Here is a 24,422-nt window from a genome sequence, read left to right as displayed (position 1 = left end):
GAGGAAGGCAAGCCCAAACTGCCTCGGCAGGTGAGGCTGTTGAGTGGAAAAAGCCTATTTTGAAGCCAAAGGAGCTGAATGATGTGGCAGACCAAGTGATTCACTCTGGAAGAGGGGCTACCCCAATCTGGGGCATCACAAGGAAACTCTCAAATAGAGAGGGTCCAAAGTATCCCAAATAGGGGGATGTGCAGAAGCTACCCAGGGCCCTGGTGAGTCCCACACTCTGGGGGCAGGCGAGAAGTCCAGTAGTGTGCTTCAGATGAAGTACACCTGGGGATATTAGGTGAGAATGCCAGATAATGGAGTGTGATTACCTGGGTGGTTGTTACAGCCAAATTTTTGTCCTGGGTCCTCCCTGAATGGCATTGGGACCTAGCCATATGTGATACTGCTCGGGCTGGGAGGTGGAAAGCCTTGTGGACTGAGGTTGTGGGCACACCACTGTCCAGGAAAATGAGGTTTTGGTGGAGAAGATGGATTGGCATGTCCATGTACACTGCCTGTGTGTACATGTTATTGACATGGGTCTATCTCAAAGAGGGGGTTGAGCAGGAGGTACAGAGCTGGAGAGGATGGTTACATGTCAGGATTGTAAAGGATCTTCTGTGGCTGGTGATGTTTCAGTGGCTAGAGTAAACCCACACAATGAACCTAACTGTGCAGTACTGCACTGTGTGGGAAATCTGCTGGGCTGCAGCTGGTGATCAGCTTAAGCCCTGGAACCCAAAGACTGATTGCTTGAAGGGAAAGTTAAAATCCCTGTGACTGCAATGAAGTATCTGGGTTACTCCCTTCTAGGATAAGTTTGTTAGTCTGATATGATAAAAAGGTCAATGGACCAAGGATTTCCCAGAGGTATAAAGAAAAATCATAGCTCGTGAGGCAGCCCTCCATGTTACTGATGAGGTCCCTCTTTCCCATTGTAATAGGGATCCCTCAGAAGCCATGCTGCCGTTAGGTAGCCACTTGTATTCTAACAGCGTCCTTTGCCCTATCCCTGCAGTGTGGATGGCCAGGAGAGTGGGTACTATACAATACACACACACACACACACCGGAATTAATGATGATAGTCAGCATTTAACTCTAATTCTGAAGGATTTCTGGTCCATGGATTAAAACTATTTACCTCTCTTGCTGCTCTTAAATGTATTGCTCTAGCTCAAATTGTACAGGTCTGTGCTGTAGATTTAAAGTTCCTCCTGGGTCCAAGACTGCTGATGGCTCATGCACAGGGAGGATGGCAATGTAGTTCTGTATGATGAAATTAATTTTCTCAGTTTGCTTAAAAAAAAACAAAACCTAGGAAATTACATACAAGAACCATTAGAACATTCAACCTGTAAAGCCAAGCTCTCAGAAGTTCAGAAATGCCAGACTTAAGGTAGCCTGTGCGATCTTACTTTGACCCCCCTTATGTGTATGTGTTATGGTGCAGACTTTAATTATATGAGCACATACCATTTGTTCTATAATACCTCTCTATCTTATGCAGTGCCCAGGCCAGACAGTGAATGAGACAGAAGGTTGCAAGAAGAGAAGGGGCATTTTCTTGTACCTAACACTGGACTGTGTCCCAGAAGAGGGGTTCTGCTTCTACCTCTTGACACTAACTGATGTTTGTCAAAATGATAACACCTATGGGCAAAAGAGGCTGGATTAAAGTTACACATATAGGAAATGCCAGAACTAACACTAACTTTTGAGCGCTTGACTTTGCAACCTTTATGTTCTTTTAACATAGGTGAGGTGTGGTGGTTTTTTTTTTTTTGTATGTTGTATGATAAAAGCAAGAAATCATCTATACTGTATTTATTTGTATTGTGCTTGTACCTACAGGCCCTAGCCTCACTGTGCTAGATGCTATAAACATACAACGAAGCTGCTGTCCTTGCCCTGAAGAGCTTGTGATCTAAATACAAGACAAGAGATAATGGATATAGTAAACAGCTGTAACACTGAGACCGTAAAACTTATGGTGTAAAGAGGAGTAAGCCGAGGAAAGGCACAATCCTGCAGGTACTCACCAGTATAACATAAAAAAGAACTACAAAAATATCAAAACATAAGAGGTCCTGCTAGAGAAGTAATGTAATGCCCTGATTTATAAAGGGCATTGGTGTTGGCTATAGCACAATGTGGAGGTGATTCAAAAGGTAATTTCCTTTAGCTTTCCAATAAGATATAGGAAAACCTGTCTTGAATAGTCACAAGGGTCTGTGGCCTATTGGTAAAGGTGGAACAAAACTTTACTACAATACACTGGGAATACTTTCTGGTGGTCTCAAGGTAGGATACTGGATAAAAAGGTTGGTCTCAGACAAGTTTTACTGTATCAAATTTGACCTATGGGGCTGTCATAAATTATGTAACTCATTTGGGGTGTGTCTTTAATCTTGTGAATTTGGTCCATTATTTACAAAGTGTTACAAGGGGTGGGAAGGTCTTGAAATTTTTTTTAAAGGTTATGTAATTTATAGACAGCCCCTGTGACCTTTGGCAGTGTGGACTGCCAGTCAAGCACTGAATAAGGAGGAAGAGCTCTTCTCTCATGCAGAACAGAGCTGTGGCATACTGGATGGTATAGAGAAGCCTGTACTGCCACTGCCTCTGCTAGAAAATAAAAATTGTAAGGAAAGCTCCTATAGAATGAGGTGAGCAATAAATAATATTTATGTGGCCATGGAAGCTCCTCAAATACATTCTGGAAGGATTTGGTAATGGGGAAGCTAAATATATTGGGTGGGATTATTTTATTGGAATTTGGCTCTAGGACAGAATAAAAGAAGGACCTGGCAGGTGCGACCACCAGAAACATAATATGACACTTAACATAGGAAACAAAGACCTGTTCGTTAAGTAATCTGAGACTGAGTACAAGAGTCATTTTTCAAGTTATTATTAGCACAACAGCTTAATAAAAAAAACTGTAACCTTTTTTGTCTCCATTCCAGTTTGCATAAAATAATATTGCAAGTATAAATTAGCTGAATATGATAGCCTATTGTTCAAAAAGTCAATACAATAAAATAAAACCACACAACTAAAGTATTTGAATCTGAAAGGATATTCTGCCACATTCACTTCAGGTTATCTGGGTTTTGGACTCTCCTATCGAGGAAAGAAAATGAGGCAAGATTTTAAGGAATTAACGTTGTTTGAGGATTAGAAAGCCTTTTTTCCAGAAATGGTGGCACCTGTAGCTTCCTCAGACTTCAAATGAAGCGGTGGATGCTCAGCCCCTCTAAGAAACATAAAGCTATAAATTGATGTACTGTTAAGGCTTGATTTTCAAAGCTGTCCAGACAATCACATCTAAATTGAATGAACAACTAGTGAGACTGTGTGTGCAAGCAGAGTATTTCTACACACGGATTCATATTTGCTTATTTGCAAGTACTCAGTTTGCACACAATCATTGATAATCGTATGCACAATGTGCTATGCTATGTTAGCATCTATAGTTGTGAAAATCAGGCCTTCAATGCCCTATGTTATATTCAAACATAATACCATTGCCTAAGGGGAAGTTATTCAGGAATAAGGTAAGATGTACATTTAAAACACTATTGCTAGCTGGAAGAACTCCCTGTGTGGACTCTTATTATGGAAGCTATTCTACTGTGTTATTCTATAGCTATAATGGAAAACTGTAGTTATTTAGAAACAGCTATGCCAGTCAATTTCCCCATGTACACAAGCCCTAAGAGAGAGACAAATCTTTCAGACACTGTTATTCAAAAGCTCACTCTCTGTACAGGTAAAATATATATCAAATTATGGCAGTTTAGATTAGGGCTAGGTGTTTCCATACCTGAGCGTGTGGGAACCTCCCTTTCTGTAAATATACACTATATAGTATCTCTGTGTGTGCATGCTCTTGTAGAGAGTTAGTGTGTTTAGTTCCTAATATGAAGTTTAAGACTTTGGAATGCAGACTTGTACTCAGAATAACTGTAGGTACAGTGTGGTCCAAAATGGTATTTGCTGGGTTAATCAGGGTGAGCACATGAAAGGGGCAGATGTTATATTTACTTTAGCTCACAAACAGTATATGCAAGCCACTGGAATACAAGGAAGCCAAGTAACTACATCACTTGTAATCTTTCCTTATAAACTGACTGTAATTCTACTGTAAACAGTGGCTTTCAAAGTATTCAGGAATAATTCAGTCAGAAAACTGTTGATTTTTTTCCCTCCAGTAGTCTCTGTTCACAACCCCTTATGGTTCTGTTCTATAATAGTTTCCATTATAACTCCATTTCCAGCCATATAACAGTCTGAAATGTACACCTTTCATGCTGAAATTTTCCAAACGTGGCCTTTAACCAAAGGGTAAATAATTCTAGAAAGTTTGAGGGGGAAAAATGTTTAATTTGTTTTTGAGTGAGATTAGAGTGAAAAAAGATACTTTCCCCATTACAAAACATGATCTCTCTTTTTTTTTTTTTTTGAAAATAACTTGATAGCTGAAATAGCTGAGAACCAAGAGTTGAAATTAGGCATGGAAATTGGCTTCCCTAAGGAGGGCTTTTAAGGGTTCTGATGGAAAAAAAATGGTTTTAATTTACTGGACTATGAGCCTCTGGAAATCACACTGTCTGAACACGTCATAGATCTTGCATGAAGTGTTGTTGTAGCCATGTTACAGTATATTAGAGAGATAAGGTGGGTGAAGTAATATTTTTTTATTGGACCAGCTTCTGTTGGTGAGAGAGACAAGCTTTCCAGCTTACACAGAGCTGATGTGGCAGCTATGTAAATGCATATTTAAGTTTATCTCTGTTCAGCAAAGGACTAAAACCCTATTGACTTTAAGGGGACTTGAAAGTGTGTCCTCAACAGTTAATTATGTGTTTGTGGACTTTGTGGAAGTGGTGCTTTATTGAATCTGTCTATTGCACACCTTTTCAGTGAAACTCCCTTCTTATTCCCATTTATGGGTAAGGTAAGAAAGGCACAGAACTGGCACTGCTAACATTTTGGAAAGTGTCCACGAATTTTGGTTGCTTTATTGTTTAAGAGCTCTGCTGCTGCCATACCTCTCGAGTGTCTCAGCAGCTGTGTCTAAAGCACTGAGCAGCTGGAACACTCAATTATTTTAGCTACTAGTGAGTGCTCATTGCTGCTAAAAACAAGTCCTAGGTGTTGCAAATTAGGCACACACAATGAGTAAGTGCTCTTGGAAAACTTATGCCTGTCAGTGACTTGCCCAACCCACTTCCCAAAGGAAGTTTGTGCCAGGGTTAGGAACAGAGCTTGGAGCAGGGCTCCTCAACAATTACAGGTGGGGGCTGTTACCCTGTCTGCAAAATGACAGGTTTCAGAGTAGCAGCCGTGTTAGTGTGTATCTGCAAAAAGAACAGGAGTACTTGTGGCACCTTAGAGACTAACACATTTATTTGAGCATAAGCTTTCGTGGGCTACAGCCCACTTCATCAGATGTATAGAATGGAACATATAGTAAGAAGATATATATACATACAGAGAACATGAAAAAGTGGAAGTAGCCATACCAACTGTAAGAGGCTAATTAATTAAGATGAGCTACTGTGAGCCCCTCGCACACAGTAGGGGGCAGGAGAAAAAATTTTTTTTGTGGTGATAATCAAGATGGCCCATTTTAGACAGTTGACAAGAAGGTGTGAGGATACTTAACATGGGAAAATAGATTCAATATGTGTAATGACCCAGCCACTCCCAGTCTCTATTCAAACCCAAGTGAATGGTATCTAGTTTGCATATTAATTCAAGCTCAGCAGTTTCTCGTTGGAGTCTGTTTTTGAAGCTTTTCTGTTGCAAAATTGCCACCTTTAATTCTGTTACTGAGTGACCAGAGAGGTTGAAGTGTTCTCCTACTGGTTTTGGAATGTTATGATTCCTGATGTCAGATTTGTGTCCATTTATTCTTTTGCGTAGAGACTGTCCGGTTTGGCCAATGTACATGGCAGAGGGGCATTGCTGGCACATTATGGCATATATCACATTGGTAGATATGCAGGTGAAGGAGCCCCTGATGGTGTGGCTAACGTGATTAGATCCTATGATGGTGTCATTTGAATAAATATGTGGACAGAGTTGGCATTGGGCTTTGTTGCAAGGATAGGTTCCTGGGTTCGTGTTTTTGTTGTGTGGTTGCTGGTGAGTATTTGCTTCAGGTTGGGAGGCTGTCTGTAAGCGAGGACTGCTCTGTCTCCCAAGATTTGTGAGAGTGAGGGATCATCTTTCAGGATAGGTTGTAGATCTTTGATGATGTGCTGGAGAGGTTTTAGTAGGGTTACCATATTTCAGCAAGCAAAAAAGAGGACGGGAGGAGCCCCGCCCTAGCCCCTCCCATTTCCCGCCCCCCCAGAACCCCCAACCCTCCCCCCGTTCCTTGTCCCCTGACTGCCCCCTCCTGGGACCCCTGCCCCTAACTGCCCCCCAGGACTCCACTCCCTATCTAAGCCTCCCTGCCTCTTGTCCCCTGACTGCCCCAACCCTTATCCACACCCCCACCCCCAGACAGACCCCTGGGACTCCCACGCCCCATCCAACCACTCCCCACCCCCTGACAGCCCCCCCCAGAACTCCCAACCCATCTAAACCCCTCTGCTCCCTGTCCCCTGACTGCTCCGATCCCTCTCCGCACTCCTGCCCCCTGACAGCCCCCCCCAGAACTCCCAACCCATCTAAACCCCTCTGCTCCCTGTCCCCTGACTGCTCCGATCCCTCTCCCCACTCCTGACCCCTGACAGCTCCCCCCCAGAACTCTCAGCCCCCCACCCCGCTCCTTGTCCCCTGACTGCCCCCTCCTGGGACCCCTGCTCCTAACTGCCCTCCAGAACCCCACCCCCTACCTAAGACTCCCTGTTCCTTGTCCCCTAAGTGCCCCCTCCTAAGACCCCCCCCAACTGCCCCCCAGGACCCTACCCCCTACCTGTACCCTGACTGCCCAAAACTTTCTCCACTCCCCCCAAAAAGCCCCCCCCCCTGTTTCTTGACTGCCACCTCCAGAACCTTCCTGCCCCCTGGCCCCCTTACCCTGCTGCTCAGAACAGGGTGCTGGGCTCTGTGCGAGCCGGACACGTGGCTGAGCTCCCCAGCACAACAAAACCCGGTCCCTGGCCCGGACCGGGCTGCAGGGGAGAACTGCCCTTGTATCAGCACAAAGTGCTCTCGCTCCCGTTTTGCTACGCTGCATGGCAGAAACCGCTCCCAGTTGCAAAAGGGGAGGGCTGCACTTTGTGCTGATACACTTGCTCAGAATGCAGGGCGGATCCGTCTCCTCTACAGCTGCTCCGGAGTCCAGCCCGGGACTTTCCTGCAGCTCTCCCAGCCGCTCGGTCTGCTCTGCCGGGGGAGGGGGGAAATCCCGGACATTGTGAGTGCTTTACAAATTCCCCCCGGACGCTATTTTTAGTACAAAAAGGAGGACATGTCCGGGTAAATCCGGACGAATGGTAACCCTAGGTTTTAGTTGAGGGCTGAAGGTGATGGCTAGTGGCGTTTTGTTATTTTCTTTGTTGGGCTTGTCCTGTAGTAGGTGACGTCTGTGTACTCTTCTGGCTCTGTCAATCAGTTTTTTTCACTTCAGAAGGTGGGTATTGTAGTTTTAAGAAGGCTTGATAGAGATCTTGTAGGTGTTTGTCTCTGTCTGAGGGATTGGAGAAAATGTGTTTGTATCTTAAAGCTTGGCTGTAGACAATGGATCGTGTGTTGGGGCCTGGATGGAAGCTGGAGGCATGTAGGTATGTATAGCGGTCAGTAGGTTTCTGGTATAGGGTGGTGTTTATGTGACCATCGCTTATTAGCACAGTAGTGTCTAGGAAATGGACCGCTTGTGTGGATTGGTCCAAGCTGAGGTTGATGGTGGGATGGAAATTGTTGAAATCATGGTGGAATTCCTCAAGGGCTTCTTTTCCATGGCTGCCAGTCCACCCCCGAGGTTGCCAGGTGCACACAGTCACGTGCCTCGCGCACGGCTGCTGTTCTGGGTGGTTTGTGCTCATGTGCCCACAAAGCGAAAATGAGGTTGGTGAATAGGGAGGGGCGGGCGAATCTGCCGCCATTTTGTACCCGGGCCAAGCGCCCTCCCGGGTCCCCCGGCTGCCAGGCAACGTCCATACGCGGGCAGCGACTGCGAGCCAGTCACCGCCTCTCAGCTCCCGGCGTGCACCGCGGTAGGTGGGGCGGGGAGACGCGGTGCACGCTGGGAGTTGTAGTCCCTGGCTCGTTCCGCGCGTCACGTTAGTGGAGACGTCGGTGTCTGCGGCCCGTGGGGGCGGGGCCGGCCCGCTCCCCGCACTCGGAGCCATGGCCGGCGCCGGCAGGAAGAAGCAGGTTCGCTTCGCCCGGCCGGAGGCGGAGGACACGCGGCGGGGCGGCGAGGGGCCGGCGGCGGAGCAGAGTCTCCTCCCGGAGCCCGCGCCGCGGCCTGAGGTGATCGTAGCCGGCGGCGGCGGCAGGAGCCGGGGCGGGGAGGGAGCGGCGCTGCTGCTGCTGCGGTGGTGCACCTCCGGGGTGCTGTGCTCCGCCTTCCTGGGCCTGGTGAGCGGGGCTGGGCCCGGGCTGGAGCTCCCCTTCCGCCTTGCGGGCACCGACGGCCCGGGGCAGCCCCTGTGCTGGGGGTGGACCTGGTGAAGGTGATGGTTTGACACAGCCCCTTCTCCCGCGGGGCTAGTGAGAACAGGACCTGCAGTACTGGGGCAGAGCAATGGTCCCTCTAGCCCCATATCGGGTCTCTGACGGGGCCGCGGCCAGATGCTTCAGCGAGGACCCGAACAGGGTAATTAGTGATAGATCCACCCCCTGTTGTCCAGTCCCAGCTGCTGACATATGGAGGTTTAGGGCTACCCAGAGCATGGGGCTGCATCTCTGACTATCTTGGCTAATAGCTATTGCTGGATGGAGCTATGCTCCATGAATGTATGTAATTTTTTTTTACCCCGTTATAGTTTTGGCCTTTGCAACATTCCCTGGCAACGAGTTCCACAGGATACGGGTGGGCTGTGTGAAGAAATACTATCTTATGTTTGTTTTAAATCTGCTATCTGTTAATTTCATTGGGTGACCCCTGGTTCTTGTGTTATGTAGCGGGATAAATAACACTGCTTTATTCATTCTCTCCACACCATTCAGAAAGTAATAAACTAATGAGTCAGCACAGAGAGTATTGATAGAGCCCTAGGGTTCAACTCAGCCATGTGGGCTTCCTGGTAATTTCTAGATAGTTTCACCTGCCTGTGAGACAAACCAAGCCCAAAATACTATCTCAGCTGCTTGAGGAGTAATGTTTCTGTAGCATTGGATTGTATAAGAACCTTTATTTTGCACAGCATTGAGCACACTGCTGGTACTGAAATGATGACTGTCCCAGACAGCTAAGTTTTCCTTTGGTATTGTTCTCACGATGAGGTACTGTGAAACTCACTTGGGTGCGCCACAAGCTTATTCCAAAGGTGACTGCAAGCGAAACTTAAATTTCACTTGGTGCTTTTCACACAGTTAAAAGAAAATGTGTATATAAATTTAGAGATGATCTCGCTAGAATAGATTTGGATTACATCAAGTGATATTTTAATATTTATTATTCATTAGTAAGGCTAAGATTTTGTCCTGGATATTTTTAGTAAAAGTCAGGGACAGGTCACGGGCAAAAAAGAAAAAATAATGGAAGCCATGACTTGTCCCTGACTTTTACTAAAAATATCCGGGACAAAATGGGGATCTGCGTATCCCCAAACCACCTGAAGTGGGGCAGCTGTGCAGGGGACTGCGGGGTACCCCTACCGCCTGCAGCTCTGGGGGTTGTCCACTGCCTATGGAGGCTGAGAGCTGTGGGGTGCCCCCGGCTCCCATGTCACCCCCACAGGGGCCAGAGGCTCATGGTGAGCCGGGAGCCCGGGGGTTCCCCCGCCATGGCTGAGAGTTCCCATGCTGCCTCCACTGCCTGCGAGCTTGGGGGTTCCCCGCCACCCCTGATGGCCACCAGAGGCAGCAGGGGTATCCGCAGCTCCTGGCCCTGTGGGCGGCGGGGGACCGTGCAGCTCCCAATTGCTGAAGTCATGGAGGTCGCTGGAAGTCATGGAGTCTGTGACTTCCATGACCTCCGGGACTAAATTGTAGCCTTATTCATTAGAAGTATTACCATGGCACCTAGGAGTCATAGTCCAGGACCAGAACTCAATTGTGCTGTACAAAAACAGACAAAAAGACTATCCCTGCCTTGAAGAGCTTACTGTGTAAGGCTGTGTCTATACTGCCACTTTCAGCGCTAAAACTTTAGTCGTTCAGGGGTGTGAAAAAACACCCCCCTGAGTGACAAATGGTTTAGAGCTAAAAAGCGCCAGTATAGACAGCGCTCTATCACTGGGAGCCACACTCCTGGTGATAAAGCTACCACCCCTCGTTTGGGGTGGTTATTTTTTATCGCCGGGAGAGGTCTCCCCCAGTGATAAATCGTGACTACACTGCCCACCTCACAGCGCTGCCGTGAGACATACCCTAAGTAACCTGCCAACCTATTTCGGGCTTGTCTTAGGTGAAATTCCTTACCTAGCTGTAAGTTAAATTGATAACTGGCACTCTGAAACCAAAATAAGAGTGCCCCCAACATAAGACTGCATTGTTTAACTAAATCAGTTTCTAAAGTGACTTAATTAAAATGGTATAATTTTTGTTTGCAGACAAAGTCTTAGTAACATAATATGAACTATATCATTTCTTGCTGCTGGTGAGAGTTTATTTTGTTAACCTTCTGCCCTCTAAAATGAACAAACAAAAGATCCTCACTGTTTTTCAGGGTATGAGCATTGCTATCCTGGGACCTACATTTCAAGATTTGGCTGCAAATGTGAATAAAAATGTCAGTGATATTTACTACATTTTCGTGGGTCGTTCTCTGGGGTACCTTGGTGGTTCAGTGATTGGAGGGATTATCTTTGACTGCATGAACCCTCATCTCCTCTTGGGTAAGTGTACTCAAAATAATTCTTTTGTATGTGACGAATGTATAGCTTGATGAATCTCTAATATCTTTATTAAGTGTCATAACCTGCACTATTTCCAGAGGGCTTGGTATAGTAACAAATTGTGAAAGTTGTGTTCAAAAATATATCTCAAGCCAGCTTTCATCTCCCTTACCTTGGTGTGTCATACAAGTATCCTGTTGGCCTTTACCCCAGAGTCTTGCACGATGAAAGTTGAATGTATACTATCACCAGCATTGTCATACTCCTTTAAAAATATTGTACACTGCTGCAAGAGTGATGTAATTTAAAAACTATGAAATTCTGTTTCTAGTTGTCAGTTTCATTCCTGTCTCCTTTTATTGCAAAAGACCACATCTATCTCTATCAGAACTGAATAAAAGATGCCTTTTGCTGAAACAAAGAGAAGCAGAGTTGGATTTTTGTTTTTCTATGTCAAATGGCTGGTTCTGAGAATATTTATATAAAACAAATCAAATTTGAAAATGGCCACATCACAAGCTACATGAGAAAAATGAGAGAAGCTCAGCTGAGACTCACGTTTGATCACCTGTAGTGCTGTCAGTGATACCATTTCACACAGTTGTTACAACTTTACAAAAAAAAATGTTGCAAACTCAACCTCTGTTAAAATACACTGCACCCGCTAAAATTGTTCGCCTGTTCCATTAAACCCTGACATGCACAAAATTTATAAATAAAATCTATTACCAATCTTCTGCTTCTCATTGATTCTCATTTATCTGTCAGACAGGAGGCAAGTAAGTAATCTGAAGACAAATTTATCTGAAACAGAGATTTCTGAACTAATAAAGCAAAATCTTTCATGCCTATTATATTCAAAAGTAAGGTGAACTGATGGCAAGCTCTAAACACAGTTATCTGTAGAACTATTTCTTAGGTTTTGCCTTAATTTTTCATGTGTTGTCAATTTGAGAAATAATTCGCATGCTTTCAATTTTCAATTGGATAAGCAATGGAGAAAAGATCACATCTCATAGGTTGACTAAGTTTAAATTTAATAAATTCTGTTAACAGAGCTTATTCTTTTTGAAACTCTACAATGAATTAGGAGCCTATTTATGATGTGGGCATATAACTTACTAATGTTAATGGAAGCTAAACTTGTGCATTGAGAGTAATTGGAGAAAATAGTTCAGTTGAGGACTTCCTAGTGTGATCACTAGAGCTGGTCAGAGGATGACATTTCAGTTTTGTGAAGAATTTGACATTTGAAAATTTGACTTTGTTTTGAATTGAAATGAAACTGAAAATTTTTGAAATCTTCCAATCTAAAATAAGCTGTGCTCTGTGATCAAAATGTCTTGGTTTGACAGAACCAGAATGTTTCATTTTGGTTTTTATTTTATATTACTATCTAGTAATGCAAAATAATTTTTTTTAAACAGTCACTTCAAAATGAAAAACTAAAACCTTTTGTTCCAAAAATCTCAAAACATCCCATTTTACATTGTCAGAACTTTTTTTCAGTTTTTCTCAAAAAGTAAATTTTGCTCAAATTAGGCTCGATTTTGTGAAGTATTTTGATTTTAACAGGCAATTTCTGAGGAAAAAATGGTTCCATCTAAGTCTTTTCAACCAGCTGTCATGAACACTAATTCAGTCTATCATAAAACACAGATTTAATTATAATAAATTGACTGTTTTGGATCTCTGTAGAAGTCATGCTGAAAACTGGAGCTTCAGTATGGATTTTGGATTACCTTTATAGGGTTAACCATGTTGGGAACAGCAGTTGGTCTTTATGCCATACCATGGTGTAAGAAAGCGCTATTGTTAACTGCCCTGATGTCAGTCATTGGCACTTCCATGGGTGTTCTAGACACAGGTAAGTGAACTGATCCTCTTCCTGCTGCAGGAAGTCCTGTGGATTGAATGAGTCATTGGGAGTCTGTCAACTCCCTTTGTATCTATCTGAGAGAATTGTTCGCACTCATGAGGTGCTAGAGATCCACAAGAGCTGAGTTTATGCTCATCATTAGGACTTCCAATTTGTGTGGCAAGCATGTTGTGTTGTCAGTATAGGCTTAGGGCCTGCTAAAATACTTAAATTTCGCTTAGTGAAGGAGGCGGAATATGTATGTTTTGTTTTCTAGCAGGCATGGTATATGTATGCTAAACTAAATTTGTGTTCATATCCATTGTCACTTGCCGTTAAAGTTACTCTCTCTCGCTGTTACTACAGTAACATCATCCATACTGAAGACAGTAAGAGCAGTTTTTTTCCTGATTGTGATGCAAATGGTGAGGTAAATGCCAGGCTGGAATAATCTCTAGAATGAATCTGTTGGTGTATCCCTGACTGTATGTGGGATGGCATGGAAAGATTGCTAAGTACACCTTTATCCTGATATAACGCTGTCCTCGGGAGCCAAAAAATCTTACCACGTTATAGGTGAAACTGTGTTATATTGAACTTGCTTTAATCCGCCAGCGTGTGCAGCCCCGCTCTCCCGGAGCGCTGCTTTATCGTGTTATATCGGGTCGCGTTATATCGGGGTAGAGGTATATTCCTCAATTAACTACTTATTCAACCCATTTGTGTGACTAAGTGAGTGAGCAGCTCTAATGCAAATTTGATGCTATCTGTTGAGAAGAAAGCCTAGGACTGAGTGTCACAAACAGCCTAGGATCTTCTGTCAAAGATTTATCTGAGCTTTATCTGGAATGCCATAATAGTGCCAAATGGAACACTGTTTGAAATGAGCTAGTTCTTGTTCTTGAGATAAAAAGGTAAAAAAAAACGGCATGTGCAGTGGAACCTTCTACTGCTTAATTTTTATAAGCAGAGCTTCACTCTAGCTAGATTTGCAGTTTGCACATTTCATGCCCTGAAAAAGGTAATGACCTTTGATTCCATATATTATAAAATAAGTTCTTTATAATCTGCTTCCACTGTAGATTGTTCTGACAGATTGTCTAGATATATATTAACTAAATAATTGATTGGGAAGAAACCATACTGTATCTTAAGTTTCCGTATTAAATAAATGGATCCTCATTTCTTTAATCTGCAGGTGGAAATGTCCTTGCATTGAATGTATGGGGAGCAGAGGTTGGACCACATATGCAGGCCTTACACTTCAGTTTTGCACTGGGTGCCTTTGTGGCCCCAATCCTGACAAAAATGGCATTGGGCAGCTTCATATCTCCTAAAGGTCAAACAGAAGATGAAAATACAAACCATTCTGTTCCGAGTGATATACCTAACACACGGTCTGGATCAGCAATGAAACTGCATTCTAATGTGAGCTTTATGTGGTCTTACATTGTCATAGGGACCTATATTTTGATAGTTTCTATGTTGTTTGTTGTTCTGTATTCAAGGACCGGCTCAGCACGAGATAAAGCAAAAGCTTCTCTGCAGAAATGCCAAATTGCCAAATACCACTATGCCCTTCTCATTCTCCTTTTCCTTTTCTTTTTTTGCTATGTAGGAGCAGAGGTCACCTATGGCTCTTACATTTTCAATTATGCAGAGGTTTATGCAGACATGAAAGAAAGTGAAGCAGCTGGTTTGAACTCCCTTTTTTGGGGAGCATTTGCAGCTTGCAGAGGACTGGCCATCTGTTTTGCTACCTGTTTCTACCCTGGTACTATGATTCTGCTGAGTGTCATAGGTTCCACTGTCTCTTCTCTGTTCCTGGCACTGTTGAGTAAGCATCCAATTTCGCTCTGGGTTGGGACAGCAGTGTATGGTGCTTCAATGGCTACCATCTTTCCCAGTGGCATTTCCTGGATTGAACAGTACACCACCATACAAGGAAAGTCTGCTTCTCTCTTTGTAGTTGGTGCTGCCTTGGGGGAGATGTGCTTTCCAGCAGTAGTTGGGTTTCTTGAAGGAAAACTTCACAATGTCCCTGTGATGATGTATGCTGCACTGGGAACATCTGTAATGACAGCAGTACTATTTCCTGTGATGTATAAATTAGCCACTTCTCCCAGTGAGAGTAAGTTAAAAGATGGTGGTGGGAGCGAGGACCAGAAAGCTTTGTTGTCCAACTTTGAACTTAATGAAGATGAGGAAGATGAAGAGGATGCAGGAGAATGGAATGAAGCAGACTTTGAAGTCATTGAAATGAATGATACAGTGAGAAACTCTGTGGTAGAGACATCTCAAAAGATCCCAGGGGAATCCCCAACTAAAGTGTCCATGCAGCCACATTCAAATATATTTAGTTCTTCTCCAGTGATTGCTCTTAGCTCCCCAGGGAGAAAGCAATTCAATACAGACAGAGAGAAGAATGATTAAAGTAAAATCTAGGCTGCTTACTTGAAATGACTGCCTGGCTTCTGTAAGGTAATAAACAAATTAGCTGTGATTCAGAATTTTAATAGTGGTACAAAGCCAAGTGTTTCCACCTCTGTGCTTGCCAAATCCCAGTTTATGCTTATTCATTTTAGTCTGCAACCATGCATCCTGGAGTGAAAAAGAATGTGCATGTTGGACATAGTAAAGAGGGAGTCCATGGTAATATGATCAGGTGTTGTGTCATGGAACTAAAAGCAATTTAGACTAAACGTATGGGAAACATTTCTTAAATGTGAGGCTCTAAACAATTTCTCAAAGAAAGTGGTGGGCACCCTAATGTAACTTAAAGTGATACTGTTCAGAGTATTTTAACCATATTTTTAGAACTATCCTGCATTGGCAGGAATAGACCAGGACACACAGCGATCTTAATTGATCACCCTCATACAAATCAGAGAAGAACCTTGAACTTCTTGAATCTAGTGAAGGGGATATTTCCATGGCACTTAAAGTCTAGTATGTAACATAAACCATGACATTACTGGTAAGTTAAACAACAAGGTGTCGGTTGTGTCCTCGTCCTTTTGGGAAAGTGGAAAAGTTGATAGCTCAACAGCTTTAGTTAATGGATGTATTGTTGACCTTGACTGGGAATTTCCTGGTTTTATCATTTTTATGTAATGTTGTTTAAACATAGATTTCTGTGTTTAGTTGATTTTAAATCATGGAAACATCAAATGTGTTACACTGGAATAAAATATTTATTTAGGGAGGTTTTTAAAAATGTGTATTTTGTACTCTTTCCAAGGTTGCTTTGAAGAATAAAACGATTTGTCACACATCTGCATTTTTTATTTTGAGAGGGTGGAGAGAGAGGACAAAGGAGTTTTAAAAGGTAGTTGTGCTGATCTGCTATAATTTTTAATTCTTGATTGTGGAGCCATTATTAGCTACTCTTTAATCAGTGGTTGATGATAAACTACTGGTATCACAGGCAGTATGCACAGTAGTGTAGTTACTTTACATATGCCAAAGCTAAATTTCAAAGGCAATTTTACCTTTTTAGTAACCAATAACCCCTAGTCCATAGTATTGACGGAAGCCCTTAACTCTCAAACCAAATTGTTTAAACAAAAGTTTTAAAGATATGTTCTGGCTTTCCCTGAAGTTAATAGCAAAAATCCAGTGGGAGAATACATGTCTTTTCAAAGCGAAATGTACAAAACTGTGTAAAGCTTAGCCGGTGGCATACTTCAATAGCTGTTTACTTACCTCTGGAAAATTAATAGGTTACAATTACTAATGAAACTTTCCCTTTTCTAACAGCCACAGTATTGAGTGCAATCCAAGTTCTGAAAGGTACCAGAAGGTGACCTATAACTGCTTCTTTTGTGCAAGTTAGACTGGTGCCCTCTGCTTTTTACTCTGGTAACATTGTAATGTTTCAGATACTTTGAGATAATGTATTTGGATGCTGCCTTAAGAGAAGGTCCATGTTTTGCTTTGCACAGATGAGGTACAGTGGAGTGTTTCATGTAGTATTTATCAACATCTTGGGTGTGTAAGATTGGAAATACCATGCTGGGGGAGGGAGGAAACGCTGAGTGCTAGCAAATAAATAAATCACCATAATGCCAAGAACAGACAAATATAGAAAGTGTTGCTTAGAATTAATTTGGAGCCTTCCATTTAATGCAGTCCGTCTATTTGAAAACCCAGATTTTGAAGGCAGCTTTCTCTGAGGCTGCATGATCAAAACTTGCTTTTTGTATTGCTTATTGGATAGTTAAGACTTTTGCTGGTAATTTACTTTCGTAGTACGGGTTGCAGTTTGTTTATTTACATTTGGAGCATTTCTGTTATGTGGTACTGGATCTTTTTTTTAGACGTTTGGGTTTATGACTGACTGCTTCCCCTCTTCTCCCCCTTCCCCTCCCCAACAAATTTCACTTTCCGCTGAAATCTGAGGGGAAGAAATAGAGCAAGACCTAGCCATACTGGAAAACTTTTGCAGTTTATGGTAAGAGACAATGAAATCTTGAAGACACTTCCCTCTCCCCACTACACCATAACATTAGTGTAAATGCCAGTGTATTGCCTGTTTTCCTGCAAAAGAGGGGAGCGGGATAAGATAATTGGATACTGACAGAAGACGCATTTTAATAACGGACTGGTTCTGCACCTTGAGTTGTCTGTTTAGAAGGGTATATTTTACCTACCTGGGTCTGTGAACACTGGTAGGTAATCTGACTAGGGTTTTTTTTTTTTTTTTTAATTCATATCTTCATAGCTTCTGTTGTAGTATCACACCTGCTATATCAATGCATTGCTAAACTTGGATTATGCTATTTCAGTTGTTGCATGAAAGCTCTCTCCTTCTCTTACTTAACAGTGTAATGCTTGTAAATATTTAAGGAACATATTCTATCCTTGGATACATATGGCTGCCCATAAAGTCAATGGAAGCAGCTCTCCATATGCATTTACAGTACTAGAGTTTGACCTGCAGATCAGTATAGAAAATAACAGCTGAACTGCAATGGTAGAGATCTTGGCTTAAATAAGGAAGTCTAGGATAAGCTTTTGTGTCACATTCTGAAATGCTATTGACATTCTACACTAATAAAGCACTTACCATTTAATACTATTTATGCATAATAATTGAAAAGCATGAATACTCTGTGCAACATGTGTGCATGGATGGCAAAAATCCCACAAATGACTTTGAAACAAAACAGGCTTGACTACCTTTTAGAGGCGTTTTAGACTTTCTTTTGTCAATCAACTGGGTTTTTACTAAAAGTGTCACTCAAGCTTTAACCATTACTGGTTTTAAAGAGGAGCTTTTACTTGACATAAAATCTAAACACATGATGATGTTGAATCATCAGTTCTATTTTTTTTTTTTTTATAAACGCTGTTTGGTGTAACCTCTTGTAAGAAAGTGGAGGCTTTGGACACTAAGTCTAGAGCATCTCTTTTGGCATCTCCATTCTTTACAGCCAGTGATCTTGTAGCCAGAGGAAAAATTTTTAAACCCTTCTGACGAACATATGTATTTTTAAAAAACCATTTAAACTGAATAGGAATCAAGAATTTCATTCCTCTCTCCCATCAACATTAGAACAAGCATGAAACAGAAATAGGGCCAGTGCTGGGAGACTGGAAGGCTAAATTAACTTTTTTTTATTTTTGTGCTAAGGGAGGGATAAAGTGAGGACGAGGAAGTCAAAAAGAAAAAGCAATTTGTAATACTGAAGAGGGAGGTAATGTAAGCAAGGTCATTCCCAAGCATGTCTAATCAGTTTATAGACTAGTAGTGAAAATGAAATCCAAGCTCCATGGAGAAACTTGGGCTCCATAATCTGAAACTTACTTTGTTTATGATCATAGCTGCTTTCTTCACAGTGTAGCGAGATTACAAAATGAGGTTTTATTTCAAGTTCGCTGTATAAATTTCTGCATGATGCATTGCACCTAAATAATACTTTATATATATTTATAATATATATCATATAAATAATCAGAGGGTTCCCCTGTGATACAATACAAGAGTGGCAATGTGTAACGCTTTTCCTCAGTCACAGGACAATTGATGGAAAAGTTGAAACTAAGAGATGTGATATATGGACAAAAAACCAAATCTTTAGTGTAGGTCATCAACTGCTTTGACTAATGTCATGTGGATATCTAGAATCAAGTTATATATTTAAAAATTACTTAGTAATCTTGTCTGTAAGCCATTCCTAAAACGTTGAGATTGGCTACTAGCACCCAGTGAAATGTTTTGCAGTATTTTTATTGCGCGATCACCTTCTCTTCAAATTTGAGCGTTTTAGTTATTGTGCAATGAAAACATTAACTAAAATGGTGATGGTAAGTACTTGCACAACAGCCAGCTTTCCCTCACTACCCCCTTTTCAACAACTGTATTTAAATGTATCTAGGCAGTTTTTGTACATCAGGTACATACTGTTAAATGTAAAATATACTAAAGAAAGACCAGCCAGGATGTATGTCAGTTTAGATTGATTAAGAAACTATGGTAATTAGTGGCATGTTGCATTAGAATATCACAAGTTTCCTCTGCTGTCATCTTAAGATCCAACAACTATATGAAAGTTGCAGCCTTATGTCAGTCACTCTGTTGGGGGATTTCTGGGCTTTTTGTTAGCTGGAAAACACAAGTTACTGATGTTTACTTAAATTCAAGTAACTTTAGTATATTTGAATGTTAAAAGCTTCCTGGTTAAACTGCAATACCTGGTAAGTGCCTTCTTTGTCATTTATTCAGTCAGTAAGTGTTTAATTAGGACTTTAGTTGTGAATTTGATCAGAAGCTTAAGAGACAAAGTATTTTATACTAGAAACAACCAGTGTTCTTCATATTTGTATTGGTTAATTTGATTATTTGGCAATACAGTTGTCATTTTAAGAAACCCTTGTTTCCTTAAGTGTCAGTGATCATCTTTAAATAGTACACCATTCAGTTATAGGCTTGGGGAAGCTGTGTTATGCTCAACGATAGCTAACTGAATTAATAGCAGTTGCTTATGTCATTGAGAATCACTGGTACAGACTGAAGAAAGAGGAAAACACTATAAACATTTGCACATCAGTGCAATAAGATCTGTCCCCTTCCTACATAGTTAAGGTGGACAGCTGCAGCAAATTGTCATCTATTAGTATGTTTTCATTTAGCCTGAAGATTGGCAATGTCCATTTAAAAAAAACAGAATGCAATACTGTGTTTAAGATGAAGCATTTAAATGGTAAGGAACAATGTGAAGGTATTTTTGGTATTTGCACTTTTATCCCATAAAGGAGACCGCACAAAGGTAGTATTCTCAAGTAGGCAACAGTTCTTGGTGTTTTTTCTGTAATTCCAGTCTTGCTGTTGCTACTGCTTATGCAATGATCTACACTTAAATTAATTCAGTTTTTTCCATACTTTTTTTACCCTTTTGGGTGTGGTGGGTTTTTTGATTTAATAGATTGAGGTTGAAAACTGCTTGATGTTTACATGACTGTAATGTGAAGTTTATTGGATAAACTGTTTCTTGAATGTAATACATTACTCCTGTTTGTAAATTAGAGCATCTTTTTACAATAAAACTTGTACTGTGTTTCTGAAAGCTAGTCAGGCTTTACATTTGCAATAAATAAAGGCCTATGACCTGTTTCTAGTAAAGTAGAAATAATTACCAGTTCCAACAAAAGCCTCCCAGTTTTGAAATTTCCACTTCTTTTTTCCCCTCTCCTTCCATTCCCACCCCCCTCAGACTCATAAAGAAAAAATGGTTTAAAGAAAACTAGTTTTCGTTATTGAGGCACCTTTTTCTCCTGTACAGGCAGAAAGATGGTATAAGTTTTAAACAAAAATTAGTAATTGTTTAAGAATGCTTTGAGGTCCCCCAAAATCCACAGTTGTGTGGTAATGAAAGGAGTTTGTTTTTATTGCTACCCTTTTTAACCATGAGTTAATTTTACAGTTTGCTATTTGCACTCATCAGTCATCAATCATGATGCAGAAATGAGACAAGCTATGCGAGGTAATATCTTTTATTAGACCAACTTCTCTATAATATCCTGGGACCAGCATGACAACACTGCATCCATGATGCAGAAGTAGGCCATCAGTAATTAGGGAGGATGTTAAATGCTTTTAAATCAGCGCAGCTTGATAACTTGCACCAAAGAGTACTAAATTGTGGCAAAGTTCTGTTCTTCTTTGAGTGTGCATGTGCTCTTAAGATACTGCAGCCATAACTATTTGGATGATGCTTTTACTGTCTGTACTGCTCAAAGCTTCTAAGATGAAGTCTGACACTCCAACATACTGAAGTAATTAATAGTCAGTGGGCTTCTCAAGAAATGTGACAAAAGTGAGAATTCTTTGTAATATTTTTATGAACTAGCCCTATGACTTTGTATCTATCCACTCTATCTCACTACCTTGAGGGGGAAAGAATTCTTTCCCTGGGAGAGGTGTTTGAGACATACAGCTATGAGGACTGGCTGGAATCAACACATTTGAATGGAAGACCCTAGCCAGACAGTGGAAACCTCCATGACTGAAGATTGACTCCTTAAATGTAGACAAGGTTGGAGATGGAAAAGGGCTGTGATAAGAAGGTTCTCAAACACGATGGACTCTTGCTTAAGCTTACCTTTCTCATGCTAATGGAAGGACTCTTCAATGCTGTACACCAGTTGACTATTGAAAAGACTTCTTGGTGCCACTGCAAATACTAAGGAAAGTGCATTATGCTTTCTGCTGGTAATCGCACTCTCGGGACTCTAACTTCAGTCAGACTTGCTGCAGAGCAGCAGTGGTTGGTGGAGCCCAAAGGCTTCATCTCTGAGTTGCGCCCACAGGTCTCCTGTGTGGCTCCTTGGGGTCCAGCAAACTGAAGGGGGGAAATCCTAGACAATTGTTTACAGGCTAGGGTATAGCCCTAGCCCCTGTAAATCCATGACAGAGCAGGTGCTGAGACTTTGCAGGTTTTAAAAAGGGTAAATGGAATGCTCCAGGTACTCTATAGGTTACTCAGCCTGACATCAATCCTTGGCACACTCAGTGATTACTGCCTGTGTACCTTCCAAATTAAATGTTGGTAGCATAATTAATGCCAGTTAAGATGGGCTTTATGGAAAATAGTCTTGTCAAACTCTGGATGAGATCACAAGTTTGGTTGATACAGAGAGGGATAGCATAATATACTTGAACTTCTAAGGCATTTGATTTAATCCTACATCATAGTCAGATAAAAAAAAAAAAAGCACTATACAAAAATCAATATAGCCCATATCCAATAGAGTGCGGGGAAGAGGGGGGCAAACCCAGGCATGCAAGGTTTTAGTACAGCCACATGGAAAGTCATACATTTAAGAAAAGAAAAGGCCGACCACCTAAAGATGGAATGCACTGATAGAAAAAGGGTAATAAATATCCAGTTGAACATGAGGGCCTGGTACAATATTGTATCTAAGCAGATGAATATCAAACAGGAATATAGAGAAAGTATTATCTCTGTATATGGCATTAATGAAACCATTACTAGACTACTTCTGGTGTCCATATTTCAAAAGGGGCCTATGAGAATGATTTGTTTACTGGAAAACATACTTTATAGTAAGTGTTAAGATGCTCAATTTAATTTAAGAGAATGTGACTTGATCATGGTCGTACAAGTAGCTACATGGGCATGAGATTTCCCATAGAGGATGGCTCTTTACCAGAAAAAGGCATAATGAAATTCAACAGTTGGAAGATAAAGCTAGACAAATTTGGAGTAGAAACAAGGTGCAGAGTTTTAGTACTGATGCTAATTAACCAGTGGAAGAACTTGCCTAGGGAACTGGTAGAATCTCCACCACCCAAAGATCTTAATTCAAGACTGATTCAAAAAATCATGAGGTATGAAATTATTAAAAGGTTAATGCCTCCCCCAATGGAATTTGGAGGTAGTCCAGTATTGTTGCTGGAGGCACTACAACTAAGCTCTGCCCTTCAGCTCAGACCACCTGTTCTTCCACTGCCAGAGAAACAACCAATTACTAGCATTGATAATGTAAATTAATCTTAAAACAATATGTTGGTCTTCCTTTAGAAATAAAATTCAATTTAAAGTCTGGTTATTTACCAGGTGACCAGTATGCACTGAATTTGGAGAGATGCTGCTAACAGAAAGAAAGAGACATCTCATTCTGCTGCACAGCTTCTCTCCTCATTCACTAATAATGGTAAGTAGCAAAGAATGAATCCCAGAAGTAGGATAAGTAGAGTTTAATTATTATAGTAGGCAGGAATGGAAGTTCCCCTCCATATAAAGCAAGAACTTTATAAACCCTGTGAGAACCAATCCACTAACAGTTTTCTACCAAAGGCTGTCGCTGCAATGCAAACATACTTGTAGATCTTCCTGTGATGAGGCTCATACATCCCTGCTAATAGTTTCCCATACCTAGCATGCCAACTGGTGCAAAACTTTACATCTTGTGTGCAGCAACTTTGAGGGCTCTTTCAAGGGAGGGGGGGGATATAGGTGCAGTTGCTCTGAAACAGCGACAGCTGGTATGGCTGGTACTCATGTTTCTAAAGGGCTTAGTTGTAGGACTCCAGCCATGGAGAAACTGGAGTGTAGCTGAGATCACCAGAACTTTGGGATTATTATTACATTTCTATCACAACAGCAGAGAGCGATCAGGTGTGACGGGCACTGCACAAAGAGGCAGTCTTGCCACAGAGGGCATTTTGTTTCCCCTCACACCTGAAATGCAAATTTGACAGATCTATACATGAAATATCCTGGTCAAGTTCTCTCTGAGACCTGTGTGTCACAGGTCAATGGAGAATCCATGCTAAACTATCTCTCTCTTCCGATGCCCACACTATCTGTAGGTGTTCCTGGTTGGGAATGTAGGAGTTTCTGCTTCAAGAGGTTTGTTATTTTTTGCATGTACAATGTGGAGTCCTTGGCTCTCTATCAAGTCCAAAATACCTTATAGGCCACTGGAGGACTTCAACTCTTCTTTTTCCTCTTTTCTGTATTCTTTATGTGAGCTGTTTTGAAAGACAACAGGTTTTTCTCTGTCCAGGACATTATTTCCATTGCTCCCGAGAAGCTTTGATCGCTGGTTACGGAAAAGAGATAAATACCCATGCCTCAGTCGTAAGCCAGTAGGAGGTAGGGGGAGACTTCCTCTGCAAGTACCATAATTGCCTGCTATATGTTTCACCTTTCACCGTTGACTGGTGCAGCTGGTACTGGCCACTGTCATAGACAGGATACTGGGCTCAATGAACCACTACTCCAATCTCGTGGTTTCTTTTTTCTTTCTCTCTTTTTTTTTTTTTTAAAAGATGTCACAATGAACTAAAGGTACGATTACGATGATATTTTTTGAAAGTCTGTTGTCCAAGTATGCTTACTTCCATAATGGGTCTACGGTGAAAGCTGGGTTGGCTTTCAACATATTGTTTGTACTTCCCTGCACACGAGGCATTTGAATGTGCTCTGAGAATGACCCTCATTTTGTATTGCATCACATGCTTGATTCTATGTCCTCAGGTGGAATTTCTGCAGGTGCATTTTGAGAAACCCAATCAATAGTGAAACTAATGCATGGCACCAGCAAGCCTAGCCCCTTGAGATAATTGGTCTGCTGATGCCC

At 41.7% G+C, this 24,422-nt stretch overlaps 1 protein-coding gene across 3 annotated transcripts; it reads left to right on the top strand.

Annotated features, from left to right (window-relative positions):
• The first annotated feature begins 8,251 nt into the window (after positions 1-8,251).
• MFSD4B (major facilitator superfamily domain containing 4B) lies at positions 8,252-16,084 on the top strand. 3 transcript variants are annotated; one of them, XM_054022076.1, is made up of 4 exons: positions 8,252-8,423; positions 10,786-10,954; positions 12,705-12,821; positions 14,011-16,084. In XM_054022076.1, exons 1-4 carry the CDS (start codon positions 8,298-8,300, stop codon positions 15,243-15,245), a joined length of 1,647 nt encoding a protein of 548 aa, XP_053878051.1. In that variant the 5' UTR covers positions 8,252-8,297; the 3' UTR covers positions 15,246-16,084. The 3 variants fall into 3 exon arrangements, with proteins under 3 accessions (XP_053878051.1, XP_053878050.1, XP_053878052.1); XM_054022075.1 differs by having other exon boundaries at positions 8,252-8,531; XM_054022077.1 differs by lacking the exon at positions 8,252-8,423 and adding an exon at positions 8,447-8,769.
• The last annotated feature ends 8,338 nt before the right edge of the window (positions 16,085-24,422 follow it).

The sequence above is a fragment of the Malaclemys terrapin genome, chromosome 3 (genome assembly GCF_027887155.1).
Source record: "Malaclemys terrapin pileata isolate rMalTer1 chromosome 3, rMalTer1.hap1, whole genome shotgun sequence".
NCBI lineage: Eukaryota > Metazoa > Chordata > Testudines > Emydidae > Malaclemys > Malaclemys terrapin.
Note: the sequence above shows the minus strand (reverse complement) of the source record. Positions and strands in the feature narration are given on the sequence as shown.

Excerpts from the sequence above, each read along its gene's own strand:
- MFSD4B (XM_054022075.1), top strand. The coding sequence starts at position 8,298 with ATGGCCGGCGCCGGCAGGAAGAAGCAGGTTCGCTTCGCCCGGCCGGAG. Across the intron at positions 10,955-12,704 it reads GAACCCTCATCTCCTCTTGG|GGTTAACCATGTTGGGAACA; the intron begins GTAAGTGTACTC and ends TTACCTTTATAG. Across the intron at positions 12,822-14,010 it reads CATGGGTGTTCTAGACACAG|GTGGAAATGTCCTTGCATTG; the intron begins GTAAGTGAACTG and ends TTTAATCTGCAG.